This window comes from Amblyomma mixtum, chromosome 3 (assembly GCF_055824585.1).
Source record: "Amblyomma mixtum isolate Tamu chromosome 3, ASM5582458v1, whole genome shotgun sequence".
Lineage (NCBI taxonomy): Eukaryota > Metazoa > Arthropoda > Arachnida > Ixodida > Ixodidae > Amblyomma > Amblyomma mixtum.
In genome coordinates this window covers 434,744,032-434,759,454 of record NC_143014.1, presented here as the reverse complement: position 1 = coordinate 434,759,454, position 15,423 = coordinate 434,744,032, and the positions used below count along the sequence as shown (strand labels likewise).

Genomic DNA, 15,423 nt, shown 5'->3' with positions numbered 1-15,423 from the left:
AATCACTGTTATTTGCAAAGAATGTAGCTGCTCACCTCTTCGCCACCTCTGGTACTCCTTCTCCATCTGATGCAGCTCGCTTGCAGCCCTGCAAACAGAAACAAAGATCACGTGATGCTTCCTGTCATGACAGGCCCGTGCAGAAGGCATAATACCACAGGAATTCATTAAGCAAGGTTCTGCCATGGTAAGTGATTACAGATGCACCAGTCTGATATCTCTGAACAGCCAGATGCACAAGTTTTTTCAAGCCTTGCAGTAGAATCATTTCTATTTGTGTGTCACTAGATGGTAGCAGTAGCAGCTGCATAACGTCTGTAGTGATACATCTCCTGTCATTCAGCTGATAATGAATGCATAGGGAAGAAATCAAAATATGGTTGCAGCACACACCGTTATATCTGCTGCCCCTTGCCATCAAGAATGATTTAAATCTAGAAATACGCATTTACAGAGCATGTTTCAAAATTGCTACATCAGACTGTTTAAAGGGGCTGCGAAACACTGCTTGAGGGGATATCGGCTATACTTCAGGTGGATTCTTTATGTCACACAGATGCTGACTTAAAAAGAATTACAGGAATTGATGCACAGGAACGGGAGTTATTCAATAATGGAATTGAGTGGGCGAGTTGGTTTTCCATCTTGACAGTGAAAGCGCTCAAAAAGACAAGGACGACAGAAAAAGGAAGACATACAAAGCGCTTTGTATGTCTTTCCTTTTCTGTCGTCCTTGTCTTTTTGAGCGCTTTCACTGTCAAGTTATTCAATGAAGAAATTTCAAAATACAAGCAAACAAAACGCTGCCCTCAACTCTATTTTGGCGGGGCTTCCCACTCCTATTTCGATCTCCCAATGACGGCACCTGGCGCAACCAATCAAAACAGCCCGGCAGAGCACGTCGCGGAAGTTTACACTCCACGGTTGCCCGCTCTCCGTAACTCGTTCTTGCTGAGACTGGCAGCGTCGTTTCCATGCCAGAGCCCCTGGTGGTGTATTTTTATTTTACTTGCTTTGCAGGGCTTTTATCTAAGACAAACAAGTTGTTTTTGTTGATCAAAAATAAAACCAGACAGGTGACAAAATGTGTCTCTATTTATTCACACAATTTGCAGTATATTTACTGTTTGTGCAATCATCAAGCTCGCGCCAGGTGATGTCATATCCGCTGCTAAAACACGCCACTGTGTGGGGACACCATCAGAGCCATGAATTTGTTTTTGGGAGGACATTAAAATATTAAAAAACGGAATATAGGCGGTATTACCGACGCTAATAGCACCATTGTAACTCACAGTATGCGATCAACAGGCAAAACAGTCAATTAAGATTGTGTTTCTGGGCCCCTTTAAGGTACACCTCCATATACGTGGCATTCTGAGCCACAACTTGCCTATCTGCTGTGTTACTTCTCTGTGCGACAGTAAGGTGCGGGTAAAGCTATGACAGGCTAAATAAATTATGTACAAAGGAAATGGCAAGATGCGTACCTGCGTTGTTCGACATTGTGTTCGGCCAGGATGGCGTCCCTCTTGTTCACTATGCGTACTATCCTCACTATCAGGTCGTGCTCCCGATCCCGAACCTGCGACGTCTGCTTGTCGGCTGGAAGGAAGAAAAAAAAATGAAATTAGAATTCACAGCGAATGCATGCGCGATGAGTGTGGAAATGAAAAAGCAAACAAACAAACAACTGACACTGTCCAACAACTTCATGATCACCGACATCCTCACTTCTGACAACTGACCTCTATGGCTGATATTGGCAGAGACAGGCCACACTGATATGCACTGCGGGGCACCAAAAAATTCAACCGTTGATCTAAAAAATTGGTGTGGTTTAGCTCTGGTTAAACCTGGTTGGTTGCAAAAGCAATAGAAGCAGTGGAGCAACTAGATTCAGAATAGACTCTTCGTCAATGACTTCCATGGCGAAACTCCTCGAGGAGCGCGGCACGACTGGCTTCTCCTGGCTGCGGTGGATAGAGCAAGCTGACGTCACTCGTTGCCATAGCAACGGAGAGGCTGACGTCACACCATCTCTTGGGCGCAGCGGCGGCTCCTCGAGGAGCGGGGGGTCCACGGGCCACGAAACACGCGACGAGCGGTTAAACCTGGCGTAGTATTGCTTTCGCAATAAAAGAGACTAAAATCTCTCTGCCTGCTACATTGTGCACTCATTGAAGAACTATATTACCACTGAACTTTACAACAGCCAGCGGAAATTTTCTTCAGCAAACCTGAAACATTCACCAACCACTCTTTGGCAAACCTAACGGTGCGCGAACGCGATATCAACAAACTGCTTCGCATAGCTGAAGATATACAATATCGGTTTTGATCAGGTGATCGAAACATGGTCGCCATTTGACAAGTTCTTCGACGCTACTGAATTCCGATAACGAAAAAAAAAAAATCCGGTTCGCAGTCATGGCGATGCCACAGAGACTGCTATTCACGCTAGTAACAACGAAAGGAACGCAATAAAAGAAAAAGGAACGCCCGACAGGATGTGCAACGTGATCAGCACCCGCGAGGTTCCGTCGAGTGTCACCTGAGACGAAGCCGCTCCGCACTCACGACTAACACTCACTGAAACCACTCACACCGATTCGAAAACATGGCAAGATAGACACATGCTCAGTGAGAGATAATGAATAGCCCGCTTCAAATCTTACGAAAGAATGGACTGTCTGTTTCTAAGTGGTCTGCGCCGCACGAGCCTGCGCCTGCGGGCACCATCGCGAGCCGTTTCTTCGGCTGAGGTGCTGCTGCTGTCGCTGCTGCTACTACTACTGCTGCTGCTGCTGCTGCTGCTGCTCCTGTCTCGCTCAAGCCGGCTGCTTTGCATAAGCTTGATGCACACGAGATCTGCGATCTGACGCCTCGTCATGATGGACATGAGCACAGGCTCTGCCAGGATGTCGTTCACGCTCATCGTGGGACGCCAACCCTGTGGTCGCTCGGGACTCGAGGAGTCGTCATCGCTGGATTCGTCGCTGTTCTCGTCTTCTTGCGCCATCAGGTACAGCACCAACTTGTCGATCTGTTCGAGAGTCAGCAGGGTAAGCAGCAGCTTACTGGACATCAGGTCCTGCAGATTCATGGCTGACGCTTCGAGTGCTTCGGACTTCGCGGCACGCGCGAAACACGTTCTCGGCCGTCTCGGGCATGCGACTACCGACAAAACGAGCGCAAAGCGACGCAGAAGAGAAATTTGGATTCGGCTGGCTCACTGGCTCAAAAACTGGATTGAAGATCCCACGTGACAAACAAGCTATCGATTTCGGTTTCGGTTGCGACTTTTCAGCACATCGGACACCGGACATCCATTTAAACGCAAGAAAACCGAAGTTTCACTTTGTTCAGCATGCACTTTGCATGTGTAGCTTTTTCCACTAGGAGGAAATATCGAAATCTGCTATAGTAGGATACAACTTAAAAAAACAGCAGTTGCTAACACTGGGCCGCCGTCCGCTGCGTCCTGTATTACTCCGCTGGCCAATTGCAACTGTAAACGAAATCAGCTTTCTAATGTTTGACTATATCAAGCAATTCATGTATGAAAATTCTAGAGCTCATAATTTTTTTTCTTGTGCTAAGCTTCTTGTTTACGTAACAAGAAGTGTTTAAGTAGCGGACTACTTTTTCGCCGTAGAGGAATTCTGTGCGCGAAGGCTGAATGTGGGCGGAGCTTCACTGCAGGCTTATGTTGTATCCGACTATAGAAGGAAGATTTGATGTAAGCTCACAATTATTTCTAAGACACTGCCAAAAACCCCGTCAGCTCAAGTTTTGTACTCACGTGGCAACGATGTGATCCAGTGCATCTGCTTTCTTAGCCTGTTGGACTCCTCTTGAAGCAGCACGTCTTGCAATCTGCGTGAGGCGTTTTGGAAAAGCTCACGTGAGTGGCGGTGCTTTGCTTGTATGCTATTAAAGAATAGTTTTTCGCAACACCATGACTAGCAATACCGCTGAGAAAACGTTGATTGTTTTTTTTTATGTTTAAGGGGTGCTAATATCGCAGTGTGGGTAATATCATGGTCATTTGTTACCGCGAATGTAGTAGACTGATTTAAATCCATCATTAAACTTGAAGGTGCTGAGACACCATACTTTAAAGCTAAAGAAAGCTTGCCGAAGGCGTTTAAATTGTTAGAAAAAGTGTTTTAGAAGAGTGTTACATTATGCCACTGATTTTTTCCTAACTTCAGGATGTGATAGATAGCTCGAGTCCAGAGATACGAAAAAAGCACTTTTTTTTTTGCGGCGCTTCGACCTTTGTCGAAATTAAATTTCCGAAGCACTTAGAAAATTAGAGCCTCCTCTTTGCTTCAGTCTGTGCTTGTGTACGCTGGTCGCACTGTTACGAATGCTATAAGCTCCTAAAAGCACTTCGCCACTTGCTGGTGTGCCCAGAACATTTTATGTCCCAGAGGTGCACACTCTAGGCAGAAAGACGTAAAAAGGGAGTAAGTTGTCCTCTAGCGCACACCTTTTTGTGAAAGAGAGTGCGCTAGAGTACACCTTACACCCTTTCTAATTCCATATTGGCGTAATAATGTTTGGAGTGGTGCACGCGGGGCTATGAGAAGCGCCGTACGTAGTGGAAGTCTCCGGTTTAAACAGTTTCGGCCAGCTCGGGCTCTCAACGCGCACTGACATATCGCCGCGGCTGCGATTCGATCCCTCGTCCTTGAGCGCAGCATCCGAACGCTATAGCCAACAGGCCACAGCAGCTGTTCACGAAACTGGCGCAGTAGATTCATAGAGGGCACGTGAGCAATTAATAACTATACGTGACAAATATCGCCGCTCTGATATGAAGGAGATGCTACTGTCTGCCTGGTCTCATGGCAGCATATACCGGGTGTTTTTTTAGAAGGTCCAAAATTTAAAAAAAAAGGTAAATTGCTTTAGATTTATTTTAGCACTGGGGCTATACTGGAGGCTACGGCGGGCGCTAGGCAAGAGGAAAACTGATTTAATTAGTTCGCTGATTAACTAAATATGTTAATTAACTTTCCTAATTTTTATTTTAGGGGGTATGTTGTATTCGCAGAATTGGAGATCGTCCTCTAACAGTCCAACCGAGAAAAAACAATTTTAATTAAAAATTTTTCACGCACGTTACGAGGCGCGAAAAAGTCACCCTGGTGGGCATCTTCACACCGTAACGCAGCGGCGGGAGCGCCTCTGACGTAGTTCACTCCGCCCTGCGCTTTCCGTCACGCGTCCCGGACTGGCGGCCTGCGCTATCGCTGCTTATCTCGCTTCGCTCCGCGGCCTCACGGAATGCCGCGCTGGAACAAAAACGCATTGACACAAAGTGCAGGGCGGAGCGAGCTACGTCCCAGGCGCTCACAGACGCTGTGTTACAGTGTGAAGCTGCCTGCCAGGGTGACTTTATCTCGCTTCGTTACGCGCGCAAAAAATTTTTTCATGAAAATCTTTTTTCCTGGCTGGACTGTTTGGAAGACGATCTCCAATTCTGCTAATACAACATATCCCCTACAATAAAATTATAAAAGTTAATTAACGTATTCAGTTAATCAGCGAACTAATTAAAGTAGTTTGCCTCTTACCTGGTGTCCGCCGTAGCCCTCAGTATAGCCCCAGGGTTAAAATAAATCTAAAGGAATTTACCTTTCCTTAAAAATTTTGGACCTTCTAAAAAAAACACCCTGTATAGCCAATCGCAAGGTAAGAGTGTCGACTGGGACCCACCTGTAGACGAGGTGGTTTGCCCTGGCCACCAGGTGGCTGTGCATCCTCTGCACCTGGAACAGGCCCTCCTCCACTTCCTCGACCGCCTTGCGGCCGGGAGTGGAGAACTGGCGCAGGGCGCTGGTGTCGGCCAGCGCGGCGCGCCGGACGTTGCGCACCTGACGGGCGTACGCCACGCCCATCTCGGTGAGGAGGTCCATCTCCCGGAAGCGGAACGGGTCGCTCGACGACGACGACGAAGGGCGGCTCTGCTGGTGCAGCAACGGCGGAGACCTGGGGGGGATGCCGTGGTCGATCACGGCTACGATGGCCGAAGGCGGCGGCTCGGCCGAGGCACGGCGTCGGCGAACTGGCCGCTCAGGAGGCCCGGCGGCTGTCCGGAAGAAGAAAACGCAGGACACGAGACATAAATCGAATGAAAAAAAAATTACAAGATTGTAAATAATTTACTGACAATGTACCCCTTCACCTGTCCTTTATACTATCCCCTCACCCCTTACCGTTCACTTCTACACACTGCCTGCTATCCTTTACTTCCGCTGCCCCAGCTCAGATGCTTCCAGCCGCGATAGCAGATGCCGGGGCAGCAAACATTCTTTTACCTTCCATATGAAATGTACCAATAAAGCCACTACTACTACTACTACTACTACTACTACTACTACTACTACTACTACTACTACTACTACTAAAGTCTGCTTAAGAGCGCAAATGCGAAAGCCTTTCCCTTCCCTCTCTTTTTGCTCCCCTTTTTCATTTACCACGAACTTAAGGACGTCCTTTTGCAGGACTCGAACCCAAGCCCTTTTTGCCATCGCTATCATCATTACTATCATCCCTACTATCATCATAATCGTTATCACAGACTATCACTACTGCTATCATATCACTATCACCATCATCGCTATCACCCACTATCGCTATCAGAATTGGTGAACGAGGACCCCAGTGACGTCACAGGAGACCAACTTCCGGCGACATATTTTGCGACACTTCCAGTGTCAACGTAGCCATATAATTCTTTCGCATTAATAAATATCTTCATACCCGAAAGAGAAAGAGAAACTGAAAAAAAATATATATTATAGAGCTTTATCCGAGTCAAACCGAGTAGGACGTGCGAAAGCACTTGAGGCAACAACGCCTCAAAGGCAGCCGCATGCAAGATCTTATCGTCAGCGGCTATCGGCAGCTTTTCACGGAAAGGGGAGGGGGGGGGGGGTGCCGCGTGTTGACGGAGCATGCCCATGGCTTCCGCCGCTGGCGCTACGTGTAAGGTTCAGGTTTCACACATGGGTATATTCAGCTTTGCTAGCACTGAAAATCCCTCCTCCTCTATCGCTGCCGCCATTTGTTGTTTTGTTTCTTTCATTTCATACAAGGTATTTCACCGAACCAAACAAAGACTGTTAGTACACTTTCCAAAATACGTTTCTGTACTGCGTTAGAAGTATAGTCCTGTTTCGGCGAAAACGGCTTGTTTTGAGTGAAGTCAGGTCCACACCCCAGCGAGCCTAGCGGATCGGAGCACCTCCCGGGCCCGAAAGGTGTCCCCGCCGGAGCAACCTCACCTTTGGGCACCCTCCGGTAAAAATGCATCTCCACTCTGCTATCTTCAACCACCACCCACTCACACACATCCACCCTGCAGAAAGACTACACCCACTACACCCTAACAGGAAGGAGTAATAAGGGAGTAAGCTGTCCTCCACACTCCAGAAGCATCCACCCACTATAGAAGCCCACGTCGCAGCGAAACGAAAAAGCAACTGCGAAATCAAATTCGCTGCATTCCGCAAGCTTCCCCCCCCCCCCCTCCCTTGTTCACTTTGTGTGCATCAAGAAACCATCTGCCTGCCCTCTCTCTACCGTATTATCTGCGTAGTATTTTACAGGTGTTTTGGCGAGTACACCTGACGCGGTCATGGCCGCAGGGCGTGACGTGCAGGCATTCTCAAGTACTCTTAGTGCGAGATAACTGGCGGTTCCGATTTCTCTGTCCATGGCTGCTGACCAATGCTTGTTCGTCGATCAGTCACGGAGCGCATTCTCACTTGCGAGAGCCTGCCGCGGACACTCAGAGGCTTTGGCTTGTGGCTGCTAAGCTGAAGATCTCCCAATGGACACTGGTATTCTCTTGGACGTCTTGTGGACGTCCACAAGACGTCCAAGGGGTTTCAGTGCTCATTGGGGATCGCCGAATGTAATCCCTGCCTTGGCGGCAGCGCTTCGATGGATGCGAAATTGACATTCCCGTCTTATGTCACATTGCAGGCCCTCGACATATTAAAAAAAATGACCGTGTGCTGTGTGACGTCAATGCACTTTAAAGAACTCACACTTCGACAGGATTGGGAAAGTGACGCTCTGCATCATGTTGCCGCCAAGGAACCTCCACGCTAAGCGGTACCGCCACTGCGAGCGACAGTTGACGAGCACAATTGTCCTCCTCCAAACTATGAAATTATTATTACTGTGAAACATACAGAACGATGGAAGAAAAATGCGAAGGGAAAGGAGGCTGTGATTTGCCTGGACAACAGAACGACAGGCATCAGCTGGGGCATAACGTCCACATTTCTCGGTGGAAAAGTCTGCACTGCCTTGTAATCCCATTTGTCCACCGTTTTCTTTTATCGCCCCTGTACTTTCAGTCCTGATAAGCGACTAAGGTTTTCAAAATTGGCAAAGTTGTCTGTGCATCCAACTGGGGAGAGGGAATCAGACTGCGGTGTATATATTGCATTGGACGGAAAGGATACACACCGTGCAACGGAGTGCAGTCACCGGTACGGCACACAGAGAACCTTTAGACGAAAACAACGCTGACAGCGCTACCAACCAACCTGGAAATGACATCACTGGAGCCGCGCCAAGTGAAACAATATGCGCATGCGTAGAAGGGCAGGCGCAGCCGTCAGCAGCGCAAACAACGTGAGGCCCACTCGACGGCAGTAGAGCAGTCTCGCATGTACAGGGTCGTCCACTCTTGGGGTGATCACCGCTCCCCGTGGCTGCGCTCCGCGGAGCGCCAGTGCGTCCGGCGCGGCCGCGCATCGAAGCAAAGCTGCGCATGCGCGGGGGGAACTAGGAGAGGTGCTTCGCGTCGTCTGCTACAGCGCTGGAGCGCGCCGCTCTTGCTTTGCTGTGAAGCGCACTTCACTGAGCTCCAGCGACTGAGGGACCGAGACGGCATCGCGGGAAAGAGCACTTTAATCGCGGCAGCGTATTGGTTTCGCCTAGAGCATGTGAACAGCCTGTTTCTTCACCGTCAGAAAGTCAATTCAATGCAGAAACTGAAACAAGCATCTCCGCAGATAAACGACTTAAGCATTGCCCCCCCCCCCCCCCCCCCGATTGATGAGGATAAAATGACTAAAGCGCTATTCTTTTGCGCGCTGTGCTGGTGCTATTTTTTGTTGTTGCCGCAACTGTTAGTGCCGTGTGTCTGGAGATCCTATCAGGCGCGCTTTTCTTGGTTTAGGGCGATGACGTGATGAGCATAGCGCGCAGTTTCGTGCATCGCTTGATGCTATATCGAATTTGATTAATGGGGCTAATAAAACGGCCAACACCCGTCGCTCTGCAGATGGAATCCCACACATCCGGCACGCACGAAGGCTGATCAAACTATTTGGTCACCGCTGAGGCCTCTGGTTAATATAAACCGCTCGGGGTTTATTAACGTGCGTTTCCATAGCAGAGCCACGGGCGTTATTGCATTATGTCATTAAAATTACCGAGGTCACTTAACACTGCTTGCGTGCTGTGAATGCGAAATCATTTATGGGTCATCATGAATTCTGCTGCGTGTTCTATTAAAGGTTTCCCCCACCTTTACCATAAAGGCCTTTGTCCAGAAGGTCTTTGGCCTATAATCATTTACCACAAAAAGCGTTCGACCCGAAGGCATTTAACAATCTCATAATGACTATCAGCATTTATTATGCCCTTTACCTAAAGGCCTTTTAGCTAAAGGTATTTGTCCTAAATGCCTTTGACCTAAAGGTCTTTGCCATAAAACTTTTTTCTGAAGGCCTTTATTGTTTATCATTAGTGCCTTTCACCATTAATAATAATGTCCTTTACCTAAAGGTCTCTATTGCAAAGGCCTTTCACCTTAAGGACTTTGTCCTAAAGACCTTTCACTATTATCACTACTAACTATTAATACTGCTAACTATTATCCCGTACACACATCTCTGATGTCTAGGCTATATTTCAATTATGATGTCTGGCTTTCCTTGATTACCTCATCTGAGTTTTTGGACCACTTTTGCAAACAGCAACATCCGGGTTTCGTTGCCGATAAGCCATATAATGTCGCTATAAAGGTGAAATGTTATAGGGCAAAAGAAGGACGAACACAGATAGTCCATGGACAGGACAGCCGCTGCCCGCTCCTGGCCACAGGACAGCGCCTGTCCTGTCCATTGACTATCTGTGTGTTCGACCTTCTTTTTGAGTTGCAAAAGTTGACCTTTCTTCAGAATGAACCAAGCAGCCGTGGAACACGTTTTATTCTATATTGTCTCCATCGAAGTACTGCCTCCGCGGCTGCGGTTGAACCCGCAACGTTTGGATCAGGGGCAAGAGCGAAAGTCACTGAGTCACGGCAGCGGGTTTCTCAATGATACGAAGCCGCACAGCACCAGCGCGAGTTCAGCTTGAATCATGTCCGAGATGTATAGGATGGCGGTCTGTGGTAGCCGAGTCATGCTACCCGCTCTTATCAGCTTACGATGCTGATACGTGGCTGCTCATGACTGCTCAACGAAGGGGCTGGCCACTCTCAAGCGAATGATTCTCGGATTGTTCGTAAAAGCGAAGGCCAGCGGACGTTTTTACTCTGACCGCAGTTCTGTCGGCTTGCATGATCATCGTGCGATCAGCTTTGGAATATGGATTGCTTTTATCTTTTGCTGCTTCCCATGCCCCTTCGGCGACAAAAACTCTTTGACAGCGCAGGCCCATTTCATTTCCCGGTGCACTTTCGAAAAGGTAGCCATGTCGCGGGTGCCAGAAAATGAAAGACGGCGCATTGTAGATCTCTGCCTTCAAAACTATTCCCAAAGAGTTATATCAGAGATGACTAATCGGCCATTTAAAACTGTGAATCGAATCATCCAGGCGTACAAAAAGGAAGGAAGAATTGCTGATGCTCCCCGTAAAGCCCGGCCCAAAGTGACCACGGAAGAGGACGACATGGCCATTGTTGCGGCGGTGGCTGACAACCCCACTTCAACTGTTCGCGAAATTAAGAATAACCTCGGGCTGGATGGCGTCTCAGACACGACTATCAAGCGTCGCCTCTACGCGGCAGGTCTGAAAAGCAGAACGGCGGCGCAAAAGCCAATAGTGAGCGCGGCCAACAAAGTAAAGCGCGTAAATTTCGCCCTTCAGCATGAGCAGTGGACCGAAAACGAATGGAGAAAAGTCGTCTTCACAGATGAGTCCACCTTTACAACAAGATGGGACCAGAGGCAGCGAGTTTGGCGCCCCGAGAACTGCCGGTAAGCATAATTAGCGTGAGCTCTCATGTCTTGCAAGTGCGCAGGAACTTTGCACAGATATGGAAACGAAGATGTTGATAGCTTGTTACTCTATTCAAAAAATTTCAATGATAGCATGTGTTCAAATTATAATTCATGTTGCGCTTTTTCTTCCGTGTTTTAAAGGAAATATTGAGCTAATAAATGTCATCTCGCAAGCCATATTTTCAGCGCAACGATTTTTGGGTTTCATCCCAGATTATATATACGTTTTTGTATCCCGTATTTACTTCCTGCCAAAGAGTTTAGAAAATTTTGAAACCAAAGACAATCTCCGATTTACTAGCGTTGTGCTGGACCCACGAGCGAAGAAATGTTTGCCTGAAGCTGGGCATAAATCGTGATCTATGTTGGTGCTTGTATTTTAGATTTAACGTCTTATGTCACATAGGCTATGTGAGACGCCATAGAACAGCGCGCTAAAAGAACCTTGACCGTCTAAGCGGTCTTTAAAATGTTATGATATCGCATACATCAAATGCGTTTTACATTTCGACCGCTCCTAACACGGCCGCCGCGGCCAGGTTTCGTTCCCGCGAGTTGGGATCGGTAGCCTGCGCCATATTGTAATGAGATCAAAAATGACAAAATGTGCGGCCACCGGGGTCTTTGTTCATTCCTTTCGTATTATATTCCGTGATAACCACTGGAATGACAGGAAAGGCACGGTGGCTGTATATTTGACTCTGGGGACGAGTTCAATTGCGTTTCAGCCTGTTAGTGCCAAGCCAAAATCTTAAGAGGTCAGAACATTTCGGTATTCATTACTCTCAGTCTAGACTCTGCATCTGCTTGTTTAAAAAAGGAAATACAATTTTTTTTTATAGATACATGCCGGAGTTTATCCAGCGGGTCGCAGCTAGCGGCCGCTCTGCTGTGAGCGTCTGGGGCGTAATGACTGCTGAAGGACTTGGACCTCTTGTTCAAATCCAGGGCCGCTTCAATGCGGACTCATACTGTTCAATCCTGGACGACGTGCTGCTGCCGTATCTAGTCGGAGGACCATTTCCGGACAATGAATTTATCCTGCAGCACGACAACTCTCCGATTCACAAGGCAAGAAAGGTCGGTGCCTACCTGGACGACCGTGGCGTGGCAGTTCTGGACTGGCCACCACAATCACCCGACATCAACGTCATCGAGAATGTTTGGGGCAGAATGAAATTTTCTATGGCACGCCGACAACTCCACAGCCTCTCAGCGGACGCGCTTTGGACAGCTGTGGAAGAGGAGTGGGATCGCCTTAGGTCCAACACTAGCTTTTGTCGTTCGCTGTACAGCTCCATGCCAAGCAGAATGCGAGCTGTCATTGACGGTGGTGGCGAAGCCACTCGCTACTGAACAGAGTAGAGTTTTAAGAAAGAACTGCTCTGCAATGACGCCAACAGCGATTAGAGCGAAGATATGGGCCCAGGAGAAAACAGACCAAAAAAAAGGCACACCAGTAAGCAAGAAACGCTCACATATCCATACCAAAGTATCGCACGAGCCCCATCGCTTGTCTCCTCCTTTCAACTTGGGTTATGCATTTTCCCCCACCCCGACCACTTTTTCTGAGGTGAAGGGCACCCTCACAAGTACCGTCTTCAAGAGAGATGGTGACTCACTTCGTTTGTTTTCAGGCAGAAATAGTTGTGCCTCTTACGTCTAAAGTGTCATGTCTTTTACTCAACGTCTTTTCCGTGTCTAACTGTGCAGAAAATGTTTTTGTAAATATATGTCACTCATTTCTTTCCTCTTTCACTTGACTTCTCTGTGTTGCTTCTTTCTCACAGAATACAGCTTAATTGTAAGCTAGAAAACAGACACGTCTCTCATAGCTTTTCCCCTCCAACCGCCTATTCAAAACGAACACAAACAGCATTCTCAGACAGTGTGCATTGATCCCAGAGACTCAAAAAAGAAAAAAAGAAACGTCAGTGCTACCTGCCTTACAACAGCTTATGAATGTAATAATCAAAGAATTGATTTGCGATTAATCTACCTTAGAATGCGACTTCCCGCGTCAGGTATCCCACAACGAACCGGAACTGCTTCGGCGATTTTACATCAAGTGATGGTAATCAAAATAATTTGTTAGTTGGTTTGTTTATCGGGTTTAACGACATTAAGCGACTCAGGATATGTGGGACGCCATAGTGGAGGGCTCCGGAGAATTTCGACCACCTGGGGTTCTTTAACGTGCAATGACATCGCACAGTACAAAGGCGCCTTGCGTTTCGTCTTCATCGAAACGCGGCCGGGATCGAACCCGCACCCTCGGGATCAGCAGTCGGAAGCCCTAACCACTGAGCCACCGCGGCTTCACATGACGTAAATAAGTTGTATTTTTTATCGGATCTAGAAATATGACTATGGGGCGTAAGGTTGCGACCCTTTGATCGCAGAAATCAGTTGCTATGCCGGACAGCGCAGTGTCGCACATCCCGTAAAGCGATCCACGAACACCTACGAGCGACATTAACACAACAATAAAATAGCCGCGGAGAAGCTGAGATCACTGATTAGCTTCTGTCAAAGTACTGTTTTTATTGCCCGGCTTAATGGTAGAAGAAATGACAAGCAAATGAACAAAATATATATACGAGTGAACAATCGCTCAATTTTTTTTTCCTGATTTTACACGGATGTTGGCCATTTTATTAGCCCCATTAATCAAATTCGATATAGCATCAAGCGATGCACGAAACTGCGCGCTATGCTCATCACGTCATCGCCCTAAACCAAGAAAAGCGCGCCTGATAGGATCTCCAGACACACGGCACTAACACTTGCGGCAACAACAAAAAATAGCACCAGCACAGCGCGCAAAAGAATAGCGCTTTAGTCATTTTATCCTCATCAATCGGGGGGGGGGGGGGGGGGGGCAATGCTTAAGGGCACAGGGTAAGCCCTATACTTCCCATGCATTTTAGGCCATGTTGAGGTACATGTTTCTCGCCAACTCATAGGTGTACCTTGGTAATATATATATCATTTTGTTCCAAATTTTGCGCTCTTTTTACTGAACTAGAATGATTGAAATGTTTTGAAAATTTTATTTTTAATCAAATTTCTACCTTTAGTACATAAATTTCGGCTCTCTTTTCACATTTGAAAATTCATAACGGAAAAACTACTGAGTGAAATTGCTTAATTCTAGTTCAGTAGTTGCCAACACTTATGTAGATGGTTTCGAAAGAAAATCAGCTGTCTGTCTTGAAAGACATTGGAAATAATGGTACCTTTGTAAGAAAAAACACTGTTTTGAGATAATTGAGCCTAAAGTGAAAAAAGATGTGAAAAACAATTTTTTAATCGCACAAACACATTCATAGCCATTGTTTTAATAGCCCCCTACTTCGTAGCCACTGTCGCAGTCAATTTTTTGCGTTTGGGCTGGTCATTTTGCTTGCCGGGCCTCTTTTGTCAGCTGTCGTGTTGCTCGGTCCGCAAAGTATACATATGCTTGTGGTCAGCTTCCCTCAGCCAGTTGATGGTGTTGTGCCCTGGGTTCAATCCACACGCCTTCAAAACTTTGGCTCGTGCGATGCTACCATCATTAAATAAAAGAACAGCGTCCAGTGCTGCCATCCTTAGCGTCTGAATCCTAACAAACGCGCGCTTTGCCAGAATTTCGGTGAGCTCAACCGTTCCACCGCACTGTCTACACACACTACTCTGTGTAATTGCGTCAAAAATGCCGTCCATGTCAATTAAGGTATATTCGCTGCTGCTATGCAGCAGATCCTCTTCCTGGAAGCACACAGAAAATCTTGAAAGCTTCGATGTCGAGGAGCTGGCGCGTTTGGCGTCTCATTAGGTCGTGGACATCCTTTTGATTTTTCACGGTGAGTGTAACGGTTGCCGTGAAATTCAGGCCTGCCGAAGGCCTTCTTTGCTCAAGGCATATCATCTTATCAACAACAACCAACGCCGGCACAAAGTACAATACTCATCGGAAGGGAAAGCACTCGTACGCAGCTGCATGAAAGTTGCAGAAACGTGGAAAAAACATGTGCAGCGTCTCAGGATTATCTTCGCTAAAAAAGACAGCTGAAAAATAGTTGGCAAACAATTTTTTATATGCAGCTGATTTCCGACAAGCTTTCAAATCAGGTGGTGGACTTTTTGGTTGAAAAAATTGGCGATAAACGCGGAG

General features: G+C 47.3%; 1 protein-coding gene across 4 annotated transcripts in view; it reads right to left on the bottom strand.

Moving 5' to 3' along the window:
• The window catches only part of LOC149358183 (uncharacterized), a 60,126-nt gene that overhangs the window by 8,119 nt on the left and 36,584 nt on the right, over window positions 1-15,423 (bottom strand). For 3 of the 4 annotated variants that reach the window (XM_089585100.1, XM_089585102.1, XM_089585104.1), the window contains exons 2-5: window positions 5,731-6,103; window positions 3,806-3,879; window positions 1,491-1,605; window positions 36-88 (exon numbers count right to left, since the gene is read on the bottom strand). In XM_089585100.1, coding sequence (XP_089441226.1) covers window positions 36-88; window positions 1,491-1,605; window positions 3,806-3,879; window positions 5,731-6,103 — 615 coding nt within the window. Of the gene's footprint in view, window positions 1-35; window positions 89-1,490; window positions 1,606-3,805; window positions 3,880-5,730; window positions 6,104-8,576; window positions 8,605-15,423 lie in introns of those variants that run through there. The other variant, XM_089585103.1, reaches the window with a different exon arrangement.